The sequence below is a fragment of the Canis lupus genome, chromosome 16 (assembly GCF_048164855.1).
Source record: "Canis lupus baileyi chromosome 16, mCanLup2.hap1, whole genome shotgun sequence".
In the NCBI taxonomy this organism is placed as follows: domain Eukaryota; kingdom Metazoa; phylum Chordata; class Mammalia; order Carnivora; family Canidae; genus Canis; species Canis lupus.
In genome coordinates this window covers 19,453,205-19,468,314 of record NC_132853.1, presented here as the reverse complement: position 1 = coordinate 19,468,314, position 15,110 = coordinate 19,453,205, and the positions used below count along the sequence as shown (strand labels likewise).

At 34.3% G+C, this 15,110-nt stretch overlaps 1 protein-coding gene across 12 annotated transcripts in view; it reads right to left on the bottom strand.

Moving 5' to 3' along the window:
• Positions 1–15,110, bottom strand: part of NF1 (neurofibromin 1) — a 274,270-nt gene that overhangs the window by 192,275 nt on the left and 66,885 nt on the right. For all 12 annotated transcript variants that reach the window (XM_072779390.1, XM_072779394.1, XM_072779382.1 and 9 more), the window contains 4 exons: positions 14,032–14,222; positions 7,299–7,405; positions 894–961; positions 583–658 (listed from right to left, as the gene is read on the bottom strand). In XM_072779390.1, coding sequence (XP_072635491.1) covers positions 583–658; positions 894–961; positions 7,299–7,405; positions 14,032–14,222 — 442 coding nt within the window. The remainder of the gene's footprint in view (positions 1–582; positions 659–893; positions 962–7,298; positions 7,406–14,031; positions 14,223–15,110) is intronic.

Sequence of the window (15,110 nt, the reverse complement as noted above, 5' to 3'; positions counted from 1 at the left end):
TTCATTTAAATAACTAAATTCATTCAGGTAAGCAGGCAAGTATTGTCTTTGTATTGAAAGAACTATCTTGATCCACCCTAGAAAATGTCACATTCCAGAGCAGTCAAACTTGTGTTTAGTTTCAATGAGCAGGGCCTTATGCAAAGTATGATGTACGCAAGAAATAAAGACTGGACAGCTTCCCGAAGGGAATCATCAAAGCTCTCCAGGAGTTTGTATTCTCTGCATTACATTTGTGTCTCAAAAATTCTAGTTAAAGATATCACCACTTTATACAAATCTCTTTAAATACAAAATGAAGCCTCAGGACACAAAAAAAGTACTTCTCTACAAAGAAGAATCATCAAATATCCAATCTACAACTCTAAAGATTAGAGCTTCATTCCAAACTTCTTTTACTATTTGCTCAAAAGGAAAGGAAAAGGACTGAGGGAAATTTTGAAATATAAGAGAAAAACAGTATTTCCTACTTGACATCAGCTGACAAAATGTAAAAGCACCTAAATAACAAAAATAACCTGGAAAATGATAAGCTTTTACCTCATAAGTAAGAGTTTAAAAGATGAATAATCTTATCCTTACCAGCCATATCAGTCTGTGGAATCTGGTACAGCTTTGTAAATTCATCTGGATAATTTTCTACCCAGTTCCAAAATGCCTACATATAACAAAACATATGTTTTTATATATAAAGCACAGATATTTTCAGAATATAGTAAATAAAATGTCATACAAACTTCTAATTTCCTTTGTAAGAATATTGCAATGCATTCCTAAATATTTATGTGAAACTATCACTTTTACATCGTGACTTCTGGTTCAAAATAGTAAAAATAGCATAATTTACAAACAAAATTTAATAAAATTTTAATATCAAAGATGTTATAACTTACTTTTTCCAGGCTATTTATAACTGCTAACTGTGCAACCTTCTTTAGGGCTTTAAATTTAAATGCAGTTTCTAGGGAAAAAAAATTTTTTTTAATTAACTCTAAAATTGATTAGTTAACACAAATTCAGAACTACTCATAAAAACAAACAAAACTTTCCTTCTACATACAAATTTTTGTTCTAGTATTATTTGTAAGCAATGTGAAGGTAAAGATAATATAAACCAAAAACTCACTGGTTATGTTCACTAAAGACAAAATTCAATAAAAAGCAATTATGCATTGAATTTCAAAGATTTTTGTTTTTATTTTTAATAATTGATTTTTAAAGTATAAAACACACAGTCGTTGTAGAAAATTCAAAGAATACACAACAATCTAAGGGGAATTTAAAATATCATCCATGATTCCACCATTCAGAATCACAGGTCTGATGAACTTCTTCCATCCCTTTTCGTAAGCATGTATAAGACAAATATATTTACCATGGCTGAGATCATAAAGGCTAAATCAAACCTGTTTTCTTCATTTTATGTAGTATCTCCAATTTTTTCAGTATCATTAAAAATTCTTCATACATATAATTGATGACTCTAAATACAAGAGTAACTATTACTTAATACTTACAAGTCAGGTATTTCCAATCTAATATATTTCTTTTAAAATCTTACTATTTTCAGATATTATAGAGGAGCAAATTGTGTTTCTGAGGTTAAAGATCTAATTAACTACTGAATTGGGTTTCAAAGCCACAGTTTGTTCAAGTACGCTCTGGTGTCTTTCAGAATATTTAAGTCCATATATTAAGTCACTGGTTATTTAAACATTTTCCAATTGTACATTTAAGATATTTCCAATATTTCATTATTATAAATAACACTAACAAACACTTTTATATAAAAATCCTTTCCATATTACTGTTCATTTCTTTAGGATAAGATCCAGAAGTAGAATTATCTGGTCAAAGAGATTTATATTTTCTCTTGATAAACACTGTCAAACTGATTTTCAGAGGGACTGGGCCAAATGCCACTCACACAGAGCAGCATATGAAAGTAGCCTTATCACATTTGTATCTCATTAAACACATTTTTGTTTTTATTTTGCTAATTTGTTCAAAACACTGGGCTGCATTTTATTTATTTTTCTTAAGGTTTTATTTATTTATTCATGAGAGACAGAAAGAGAGAGAAGCAGAGACACAGGCAGAGGGAGAAGCAGGCTCCATGCAAGGAGCCCGAAGTGAGACGCACTCAATCCTTGGTCTCCAGGATCACATCCTGAGGTGAAGGCGGTGCTAAACCGCTAAGCCACCCGGGCTGCCCTGGACTGCATTTTAAAAGCAAGACTAAACATCACTCCGTATGAATATATTATTTTTTATTTCCTCCTTCATCTATGTGTTGTCCCCATCTACAAAAAGATTTATACCTAGAAAAGACGACCCTTCTATAAACTATTTTACTGGTAACAGTCCCTTGGAGAAAATACCTATGGACTTTGCTTGTTTTAATTGAGGTATAATTAACATAACATTATATTAGTTTCAGGTATACAACATAATGATTCAGTATTTGTATATACTGTGAAATAATCACAATACATTTAGTTAACATCCATCACCATACATAGCTACAAATTTTTTTTTCTCATGATGAGAACTTTGAAGATCTACTCTCTTGGCAACTCTGAAATACACAATCCAGTATTATTAACTATAGTTGCCATGAATTTTTATAACTGCAAGTTTATACCTTTTAACTCCCTTCACCCATTTTGCTCACCCTCCCATCCTTTGCCCCATATCTGGCAAACACCAATCTGTTCTATCTATGAGCTTCGGTGTTTTTCTTTAAAAAAAAAAAAAAAAAAAAAAAAAAATTCCACATATAAGTGAGACACAGAGTATTTGTTTCTCTGACATATTTCACTTAACATAATTCCTTCAAGACCTATCTGTATTGTTACAAATAGTTATGATTTCTTTTTTATAGCTGAATAATGTTCCATTTTAATTTATATAATACATATATTCCACTTATACATAAATACATGTTTATATATAAACATAATATATAAAATATTAAAAGATTACTTTTAAATATATATAAAAACACATATGTACATGTTAAATATAAATATCTTACACCTTCTTTATCCATTCACCTGTCAATGGATACTGAAATTGTTTCCATACCTTGGTTATTGTAAAATAATGCTGCACTATTCAATAATGAACACCAGGTGCATATATCTTCTCAAGTTAATGTTTTCATTTTCTTTGGATAAATACCCAGGAGTGAAATTGCTGGATCATATGGTAGTTCTACCTTTAATTTTTTGAGGAGCTCCCAAATTATTTTGCTTGGCAGCTGTGCCAATTTACATTCCTACCAACAGTGCACATTCTCACCAACACTTATTTCTTATTGTTTTGACAATAGCCATTCTAAGAACCTCATTGTGGTTCCGATTTACATTTTCCTAATGATGAATGATACTGAACAAGATTCATGTACCAGCTGGCCACCTGTATTTGTTCTTTGGAAAAGTATCTATTCAGGTCGGCTGCCCATTTTTTAAAGTCACAATGTAAGGGTTTTTTTGCTATTGAGTTGAACAATCTCATATTTTGTCTTATCACATGTATGATTTTCAAATATTTTCTCCCATTCAGTAAGCTGCCTTTTCATATTGTTGATGTTTCCTTTGCTGTGCAGAAGCTTTTAATCTGGTGTTGTCCCACTTACTTATTTTTGCTTTTGTTGCTCCCTATAGACTTTTAATGAAGGGATACAAGTACCTTCTATATTTATATAAATATCTTTCTAAGATAGAGATGAGCCTTCGAGTAATAAAACTAAACAATTTAAATGTCATTTTTTTTCTGGACTTGGAAATGACTAATTTGCTCTCTAAGTTTTAAAATATATCCCTCTAAATTCTTTGTTCTTGCTCTCCTTTGATTTTCAAATAATGGCATTATATTTCACAGTGCTCTAGAGCCTTTTTGCCTTCTCATGTTCATTAACTTTACCCTTATAACATCTTAAATGTGTTACACATGGTAATTTATTCTCAGTTCCAATGTATATGCCTTTTATTACTCCAGTTCTGTAAGTTTCTGACTGGACAGCCTACCCATACCTCAAAGGCAATAGATGTAAAACTAAATTTATCATTTTATTGGCTAAGCTTTTTACTGCTATCAACCTTTCCTTTATTTTCCTGCTTGAATCAGCTTGCTCTATAATATTCGGTGATATTTCTCTTTAACCTCACATTTGTAAATTAATCATCAAATGCTAGGTGATGTATTTTATGAATTTAGTGTACTCTACTTCCGAAGTACCACCCTACCAATTTGGGGTGGGGTAGGGTGGTACTCCCTACCAATTGGTCTCCATCCTACACCATTCCATCCAGACTTGCTCTACTCTCATTTTTCATTCACGTTACTAAGTCTCAGAACTTATTGTAACCTTCTGCTATCCTGCAAATTTCAAGTAAAGTGGTATGCCTAAAATAAAATACTGATCCCACTTTAAAGCCTTTCCATCACTTCCCATGGCCATTAAAATAAAGCCCTATAACACATAAGCACAATGTGTAACAGTTGGCTCTAGGAACAGGAAGATGTGATATGAATCTTACTGTGCCACTTACACTAGCTCTCTGACCCTGGAAATGTTACTTTTGCCTCAATTTCCTCATTTACACAAGGAATGATATTACTACTATCTGTCTCATAGGATTCTTGTGAGGATGGATGATAAAAGGCATGAAACTGCACAGGATAATGTGTGACACATACTGAAAATACAACAAATGACACCATGCTTTTATTAACACAATCTGGCCTGCTCTTGTACCTCTGTATCTTGCTCTTTTCCTCTTAACCACTCACCCCCAAGTTCATACCTCTTCCCTCACTATATGCTCACCTTACTTGAGTTTGCCATATTACTTTGCAAATAATTTGGTAATAATGTATTTGTCTCATAAGCCAAGCCATAAAGGGAGCTTTATTACTCTCTGATTTTTGTTTTGTTTTGTTTTGTTTTGCTCTTTGTAAACCTAGTACTTAGTATGGTTTCTTGCACACAGTTTCTTAACAATGCTGTAAATTTAAAGTAAATTTCAAACACATTACTGGGATACCTGGGTGGCTCAGTGGTTGAGCATATGCCTTCAGCTCAGGGCGTGATCCCAGGTCTGGGGATCGAGTCTCGCATCAGGCTCCCTGCAGGGAGCCTGCTTCTCTCTCTGCCTATGTCTCTGCCTCTCTCTGTCTCTCATGAATAAATATATAAAATATTTTTAAATAAATAATAAAAAATAAAACACATTACTAATTTTACTATTCATATTACAGGAAGCTTCCACTCCTTTCACCATTGTCACCTACAGCCATCTTTTGCTGGCCTAGATAATACTGGCTTTTTTATACTTTACACATTTATCAGTTATACTCTAAATTTATGTTCATGAGGGGGCTATATTCAATGGGAATGACTTACCACAATAAAAAGAGACATTTATTTACACATTTAATTTCTCTTATTTGGCATGGAGAACCATTTAATTATTAGATTAAATTTCTTTAAAAGAACTTATTTTTTTAAAAAGATTTTATTCATTTATTTGACAGAGTGAGAAAGAGCACAAGCAGAGGGAGTGGGAGACAGAGAAGCAGGCTCCCCACTGAGCAGGGAGCCTGATGCCAGGCTCCATTCCAGGACCCTGAGATCATGACTTAAGCCAAAGGCAGACAGATGCTTAACCGACTGAGCCACCCATGCATCCTGAAACCTGATGTTTTACAGAAGTACCTACTCATGCGCAACTGGGACTAGGTTTATTTCTGAAATGTCACTAAACAGACATGAAAAATCACAAAACACTTATATTTATTAGATTTTATACACAAGAGAAAATCTCTAAATTTTATCATTCTTATCTTAATGTTTAATGATAAATACTAAGATCTTAAAATTTTAACTGTGACCTAAGTTGTGGTTTATTATAGTCTAAAACAATTGCTGTCCACTTACAGTAGCTAAAATGATCCATTTTACTTCTTTATTAAAGTTACTGAAAGTGATTTAATTGTTGCTTGATCATAATGGCAATGACTTAAAATGGGTAAAGAAATAGAACACAACCTTATAGCACTGATCTACATAGTCTTTTTTACACATCTCTAGGGAAACAATTATTGAGTTTAAAGCAAGTGTTAAAAAAAAACTATAAACAAGGTATTTTGACAATTACACTGCAAAACTGTTGAGTTTCTCAACTAAATCTTCTTTTAAGTCAGACACTAAAATCATTTTTCATAATTCCTTAATCAATATACAAAGTAAAATTTAAAAAGTGTAAAAAGTGTACATCACATACTATAAGGTTTCACACTTAAATTAGCCAGGATCCAATAATACACAAAACCAAAAAAAACAATTTTTGTGAAATGAATTTAGGTATTTATACTCAATAATGCTCACTGATACTTGATTTATATTAATATTTTCATGTTTACCACAAATATTCTCAATTCATTGTGACTTTATTTTAATCAAGATAATAATCAAAGCATTTTCCAAAGCTTTAAAATCACATATTAATAGGTGCTTGGGTGGCACAGTCAGTTAGATGTCCAACTCTTGGTTTTGGCTGGGGTCATCATCTTGGGTCGTGGGATTAAGGCCATGTGAGGAGTCTGCTTTGGTTTCCCTCTCCCTTTCCCTCCACCTTTCCCCCTCCCTTCCCCACCTCCACTCTCTTGCTCTCTGAAATAAATAAATCTAAGCATTATAATGTCCCCAGATGGGATTATAACTGAAACATTCACTGAAAAGGTAAGAGGCTTTGTAATGCTGCAAAGTCAATCAGGAAGACAGTAAAAGATCTGAAAACACAAATGTCAGAAATGAGATGCTTGTCTCAATTCCTCCTCTTATCATAAAATCACAATCTTCTGGTTCCATTCTATGAAACTTTGATATCCTGCTAACTCTGCTTTTAGCAATAGAACAGCTAAACAGGTAACTTCTATAACCTATAACTATCCTTAAGAAATGAAATTCTAGACAAATTAGGTAACAGTACCTGTATGTTCTCTTTGCTAAAACAAAACTTGTAGTTGAACAAAATTTCCATTGCCAAGATTTAAGATGCTCACTATTTTTTTTGTTTTCAAGGGCTTAAATATTATTGAACCATTAAGCATTATTGTCTATTTCACAAGGACACTTGCATTATAAAATCCACTTTGATATTCTAGTTCAACACAATTGGTACAATTCATACACCGAAAACACTGGTTTTTCAATCAGTCATTAGTTTCAGACATATCATACATTTAAACTTACCCTTTAAAAAAAATAAAAAATAAAAAAATAAACTTACCCTTTAGAAGTCGTTTTAATTTTGCACAATCCACATTGATATACTGTAACAATTCTATATCATGAACATCAACATTGTCTTCTGAACAAACCGTCAATTCCTGTAACCTGAAAAGTAAAAACCAAAACTAATTTATCTTAAGGAAAGTTCAAAATTCTGAACTGAACAGATTCTTCTCATCCCAGTGATTAATTTTTTTAGAAAAAATATACGTATAAAAATAAAACAATAAATATTTATTATAAAATTTAAAGGTACCTTGCTAATTCAGGGGATACGATGACAGAAACCAAGATAATTCAGTAGATTTCACTGTGCATACATAAGTCATGCTATATGCCTTAAATATATATATAATTTTTATCTAAACAACAACAAAATCACAGCATGCAGAGAACTACTGAAGTAGAAAGACGTGTAAGTATGATATACTAGTCTCTGTGCTATGTGTATTTTTTGAAATTTTTCTGTAATGAAAACACTTATTAACTTCTGATTACATCAACTAGACTTCAGAAACATAAATGACATTTTATCTACATTTACAGGATTCATTTACTTCATACTGAAAAAAATGAGTAAGCCTTTTACTCCTTACACTTTTCACAATCTGTACGTTTATGTGATTATTTGATTAATGTCCCTCCCTCACAATAGAACTTATTTTATAAAGGCAAGATCTTTCTAAACCCTGAATTTCCCTTTGATTAAATATGAAGCTATCACAAATGTAGAAAAATTTAACATGTAAAAAAATATTTTTTAACTAATAAAAAAATTCACTTAAGTCTGAATACAATTTTTCCTCCATTTTTCATTAACAACCACAGAAGTCAGCTTTTCACTTGATCTTAGCCAAAAGGCTTGAAGCGATAGAAGTCAGCTTTTCAAAAGTTGGTATTGTTAATCTATTGAACTGTGCTTCCTAATGAGGCATATTCGTTACTTCAATTAATAGATATTAAAAATGTAAGCAGATGAATGGAATTATTAATGTTTACAAATGCAAAGAGAGACAGATATGGTGAAAAGCATAATCTACAAAATCTTAGCCATAATATTAACTTGGGTTATAGCCATTTTTTTCTTAAAGATCTTATTTATTGATTTATGAGAGACAGAGACATAGGCAGAGGGAGAAGGAGGCTCCTCACAGCAATCCTGACGTAGGACTCAATCCCTGAACTGGGATCAGACCCTGAGCCAAAGGCAGACGCTCAACCACTGAGCCACCCAGCCAACCCGAATTATACCAATTTAATGTAGTCTAAAACTGACATTAACCATATTAAATCTTCAGTTGCTAAAAATGAAATTGATTCAACTTCTTCCTTCTCAAGTTCCTTTTTCACTCACTTTAGCCTGCAGATGTACAGCTAACATTAAAATTAGTCTAAGAAAAAAAATAAATAAATAAAAAATAAAATAAAATAAAATAAAATTAGTCTAAGCACTTACACTAAAGCTCTTCATATCATCAGGGTGAGAAGGCTTAGCAGCTCACACTGGGAATGACAAGGTCCTCAATATTGACTTACATACTAAAAATTCCACAGCTGCTGCAAAAAGCCTAGGAAATACGGAATATGATTCCTTCGGAAAAACAACTTAATAAATCAGCAAAACCAACTTTTGAGAAGCTGATTCTTGTGGGCATTTTTGAAAAATAGAAGTTTAATCATTTTAACAGTCCAGTATTTCCATAGGGAAGGGGTATTTTGTGAGGCTGAAACATCATTTCCAAAGCATAGCAATCAAAGGACAGTTGGAGCAAAAGAAGTGGAAAACTTATTAAAACATCTAGAAAGGGGGTCCTCCCTAGGTGGCTCAGCGGTTTAGGGCCTGCCTTTGGCCCAGGGCGTGATCCTGGAGTCCTGGGATCGAGTCCCACATCGGGCTCCTGGCATGGACCCTGCTTCTCCCTCTGCCCCCCTATGTCTCTGCTCCTCTCTCTCTCTCTCTCTCTCTCTGTATCACTTATGAATAAATAAAATCTTTTTAAAAAATAAATAAAATAAAACATCTAGAAAGACCAGGTAAACTGAACCACAAAAAAAGGTATTTAAAACGTATAGAAATAAAATAAAAGTGCTTGGGTGGCTCAGTCAGTTAAGTATCCAACTCTTGATTTCAGCTCAGGTCATGATCTCAGGGTGGTGAGATCAAGCCCCCTATCTCAGACTCTGCACTCAATGGGGAGTCTGCCTGAGTTTCTTTCTCTCCCTCTGCCCCTCCCTGCCTTTCTCACTCTCTCTCTAAATAGAGGAAAAAAAGGGCACCTGGGTAGTTTAGTGGTTGAGGGTCTGCCTTTGGTTCAGGTTGTGATCCCAGGGTCTTGGGATCAAGTCCCCATCAGGCTTTCGGCAGGGAGCCTGCTTCTCCCTCTGCCTATGTCTTTGCCTTTCTCTCTGTGTCTCTCATGAATAAATAAATAAAATCTTTTAAAAATTTTTAAAATTAAAAAGAAAAAAGAAAACAAACACCACCCATCTACCCAGGTACAGAAATGAAGAGGAACCTGAAAACCAGAGATGGTTTTGAAGACATGGTCTGAACTTGCAACAAAGGAAGCACAAGAGCTAGGTTTTTTCCTCTCCTTAACCTAGGGGTTTGAGGTTAACATCTACATGGGACTAGATATAAAGCCTTATACCCCAATAACGCAGAGGGTGGAAATGCGGCCCTACAAAAACAAAACAAAACAAAACAAAACAAAAAACAAAAAACACACGACTAACAAGAACTAGAACTATGCAATTCCTTAAAAGAAAGTCGCACAGAGAGAGACAGAATGAGAAGAGTAGAAGGAGAAAAAAAAACCTACTAGCATAAGATGTATGTCTGCTCTGGCTGTTTTGGGTAGGGGAAAAAGTCACCCAGGGCTGTTACTTTATATGGATTTGAAGTCCACATTTATACTATCCATACAATCTAGGAACGAGAAATTAACCAAAAAAAAAAAAAAAAGGCCAGAGCTGGGCACTTAGTAAAAGCAAATGCAAAAACCATCACTAGGACACTCCCACAGTTCCAAGATACAAGAGATTCCCAAAGAAAATACAGATGTGCATTAAAGATGAATTTGCAATCAAAGTTTACAAAAGAGAGGAAACTATTCACTATGAATGAGAATTGGCACATACAAGCATATGAGATTATTTAACAATCTTAAGAAAATATTAAATAAGTATGTTCTAAATTATTACAGCCATATAAAAAATTTAAAACTATTAAGAATAAGAAACCATAAAAAAAAATCCAGTAGATCTATGAAAGAATCAAATAGAACTTTTGTGGCATCTGGACGGCTCAGTCAGTCAAGGTTCTGACTCTTGATTTCAGTTCAGGTCATGATCTCAGGGTTCTGAAATCAAGCCCTGTGTTCAGCTCCATACTGTGCATAATCTGCTTAAGATTCTCTCTCTCCCCCTCTGCCCTGCCCCACTTCACTCTTCCCTTATACCCCTTTTCCCCTTCTCTAAAAAGGAGGAAAAAAGAATCAAAGGAACTCTTAAAATCACTGAATCTGGGGCACCTGGGTGACTCAGTGGTTGAGTGTCTGCCTGTGACTCAGGGCATGATCCCAGGGTCCTGGGATCGAGTCCCACATCCTACTCCCTGCAGGGATCCTGCTTCTCCCTCTGCTTGTGTCTCTGCCTCTCTCTGTGTGTCTCTCATGAATAAATAAATAAAATCTTTAAAAAAAAAAAAAATCACTGAATCTTCGGCTTCTGGTAATATGTCAAATCAGATATTCTGCAGGGCCTTCCCACTACAAAACAATTAGATCTAGTACAATTATATAGTAATTCTTTTTTTTTTTTAAGATTTTATTTATTTATTCATGACAGAGAGTAAGGCAGAGACATAGGCAGAGGGAGAGGAAGGCTCCACACAAAGAGCCCGATGTTGGACTCCATCCCAGGACCCCAGGATCACTCCCTGAGCCAAAGGCAGACGCTCAACCACTGAGCCACCCAGGCGTCCCCTGTACAGTAATTCTATGGAGATAGCTCCTCATCTTCTACATAAAAGAATACTATGAGCCACAGAACATTGGCTCAGGTCTGTAAGCCCATATTCCCCCAAAAAACATCAAAGGCCAGAAGGTCTGTAAGCCCATATTCCCCCAAAAAACATCAAAGGCCAGAAATATCAAAAGCTAATGTTAATCCTAAAAGAGAAATATTTGTGGACAGGTAGAATAGTCACAGAGTAAATTTTCATTTATGTCAGATATATGTCAGATATAAAATCAATCTTCAGAAAGAACTGCCATTCTAGGGGTGCTTGGGTGGCTCAGTCAGTTAAGTGTCTGCCTTTGGCTCAGATCATGATCCTGGGGTCCCTGCTGATCAAGGAGTCTCCTTCTCCCTTTCCCTCTCCCTCTAACTCGGCCCCTTCCCCCTCCTCCACTCATGCTCTATCACTCTCACACAACCTCTCTCAAAGAAACAAATAAAATCTTACAAAAAAAAAAATGGGGCATGGATGGCTCAGTCCAAGTATATGCCTTCAGCTCAGGTCCATGATCCTGGGGTCCCAGGATCAGGCCCTGTGGCAGTCTCACTGCTCAGCAGGGAGTCTGCTTCTCCCTCTCCTCCTTGCTCATGCTTCCTCTTGCTATCTCTGTTGTTATCTCTGTCTCCCCCTCTCGCAAATAATAAAATCTTTTTTAAAAATTAAAATTAAATTAAAAATAAAAATTAAAAAAAGAAAGAACTGCCATTCTACTCGCTTGTATATTTTAAGTCACCTAATGCTATGACAGGAATGTCATAGGATATCTACATCTACATTAAGCCTTTTAGGTGAGTGGTCCTCTAACAAGATCAGCTCCAATTTCTGGAACAAGCTACATGAAATGCATTTGTCTGCAACATATTTCAGAGATCCCATTTCTGAGCAGTCTGTCCCCTGTATTCTGGAGATACTTCTCTCTGGAAACAGTGAACTAGGTTCAGTATACACACAAAAGTTGTCTATATTTACATGTGTTGATGCTGTAAAATCGTATAAAATGAAATCTTTGATGACTGGAAAATTTCTAGAGTTTTTAAAAGGTGGCACATTTGCTGTGTTTTATAAAGCAACTCATGCTTGGATAGACCTAAAAATATTTTATTATTCTGATAATTTTCTACCATCAATGTAAGATTATTTCAAATAGTAAGCTGGTGTAGTAGTCACTTAAATGTTTTTGTCTTTTGTTTTGTCTTTTATAATTTTCACACTTCCTATTCCCTAAGTGTCAGTTACCTTGCTACTTCAACTAGTTTAATATTACTCAGAATATAAAATGTTATCACTCAAAAGATTTCATGAAGATACGGTTCTATTGTATAAACATTACCTAACAGCATCAATCATATTTATACCATTAAACAAAATTTAATTTTTTTCGCACCAGTTCTGATAAGGGATTGAAAAATACTGTTGTCTAGCATCAAGACTCTAGAAATGTCATTTTTTTAATTAAAAAGATGGCAGGATTCTGAAGTTAACCAATTCACCCAAAACTCTATAGCACAAACTCTCAAATTAAGATGTATATTTTCATTCACACCTGTTGGAAAACAACAGAAAAATGAACAAAGCTGACTAATGGAAGTCCACTGTTCACACAACACAGACAAGTCAAAAGATGAAGGATGTATCAATAAACAAAGAGGGCTATTTTTCCATATTCTGTATTAGTCTTAGATTCACTAATTCACTGATTCATGTTATACTTCCTACTTGGTCATAATTAAGGACCCATTTAACTCTACTTACACAAGATAGGCAAACCATTCCCATCAGAGCAGGTTCCAGAGTTACTTGCTACCATGAGTTATAATTCTACTCTATATAGCACTATCTATATACCAATTTCTTCCCACCTGTTGCATATCACAACTGACAATCACATGATTTTTACTCATCAATAAAAGCTAAAATCATATTTATCATACAAACTTAAAGCACAACAGTAAAAATATCATAAAAAAGATTTCATAAACATATGATTAAAATCAAAGTATAGAGTAGCAGCCCGGTATAGTGGATTTAACAGACTCTAAAACCCAGTCTGACTTAAAAATTTGGGGCCCTCCATTATTTCAAAAAGTGCCTTAATAAATTCTTTGGATATTAGTTTGCTTACCTGTAAACTGAGGGAAGTATCACCTACATTTCAAAGATACTAAGTGGATAAAACAGCATAAACACATGCTGTAAATACTCAAAAAATGGGAGCTTTTAGAGTTCATACACTTAAAACGCAGTCTACTTTCTGGAGAAGTCTACTTTGCAATTACTCACTTCCTTGTGCTTCAATATCCCTAGGTTTTGTTTTTGTTTGGTAACTCAGGATCTTGTGATAAAGAACAGAGCTATTAGGTCATTAGAATTCCAACTATTCTTCTCAATTATTCTACCTGATTAGCTAACTCCATTTAAAGGAATAATATTAAAAAGCTCAACCAAAAACTCAAAATAGTGTTAAAAACCTGATCATGAATAATAATTTTTCTAAAATTTGGACTTTTAACTTCATAACAGTACTCACATTTAATTGTACACATTAATATCACAATATTGCATAAAAATGTCAAAGAAATCAATGTATAAAATTTACACAAAAGCCCAAGTCAAATTTGTTTCTGTCAACTTTTTATTTTTATGTGGACAAAAGAAAGACTTCTAAAATTATATTACTTAACAACAGTTCTATGTAGATTTACACACTAACCTGGTAGAAATGCGACTAAACACTGCATTGAAGTTGTTGCAGCTGAGAGAAAATAAAACCCCAGAGGCGGAATTCCGAAGTTCAGCGGCATGTTGGTTTCCTTCACGACAGGTATGAAGAAAATGGCAGATTTCCGGCAGCAACTGTTTGACCAGCATTGTTTCATCTAATCTCATCGTGTCCTTTGGTTGCTGCAATAGAAATAATCACAGAATTCTAAAACTTTCTTAAATTTACATGTAAAGATTTTTAGTTATGAAAATTTTCAAACAGACATAAGAATTGAAATAGAATAATGAACACTCATGTAGTCATCATCTACATTCAACAATTATTTCATTGTGTTTGGATGGTTCCTTTTTTTACCTTTTTTTCCCCATCTTTCACCTCTTAATCACAATAAACCCAGCCCCCAACCAATCCATCCTCTCTAGCAGCATCCTCCTCCTCCACCACCACCACCACCGTTCATTCCCTGTTCATCAACTCCCTATAAGCCTTTCCACTCCTAGGAGTCTCAAGTTTGTTGTGAGTTCCAAATAAACTTTACTCATATTCATTTGTGAGTGCATTGTGTCATCTGTCTCAAATTCAAATAAAATCCTGGAAGGACAATCATACCTGACTCTGAGTGGACTGACCACTGACCAAAACAGCTTAATTTTTTGTTGTTGTTGTTGTTGAGCCATTTCAAAATAACATATTTCATCCATAGGTACTTCATCATCTCTTAAAAATAAGGACATTCTTGGGGTGCCTGGGTGGCTGGCTGACCTTGATTTCAGCTCAGGACATGATTTCAGGGTCACGAGATAGAGCCCAAAAGGCTCTGCACCCAACGCACAGTCCGCTTGTCCCACTCCCTTTCCCTTTACTTCTCCCCTCCTTTGCATGTGCACACAACTCTCTTTAAAATAAATAAAATCTTTAGAAAATAAAAATAAGGAAATTCTCTAATATGACTTTGATATAATCACCACATAAAAAAAAGCAATTCCCCTTACATCAGCTAATAATCTATATTCAAACTTCCCCAACTGCCCCCAAAATATCTTTCATAACTTTTAAGATTTTTATTT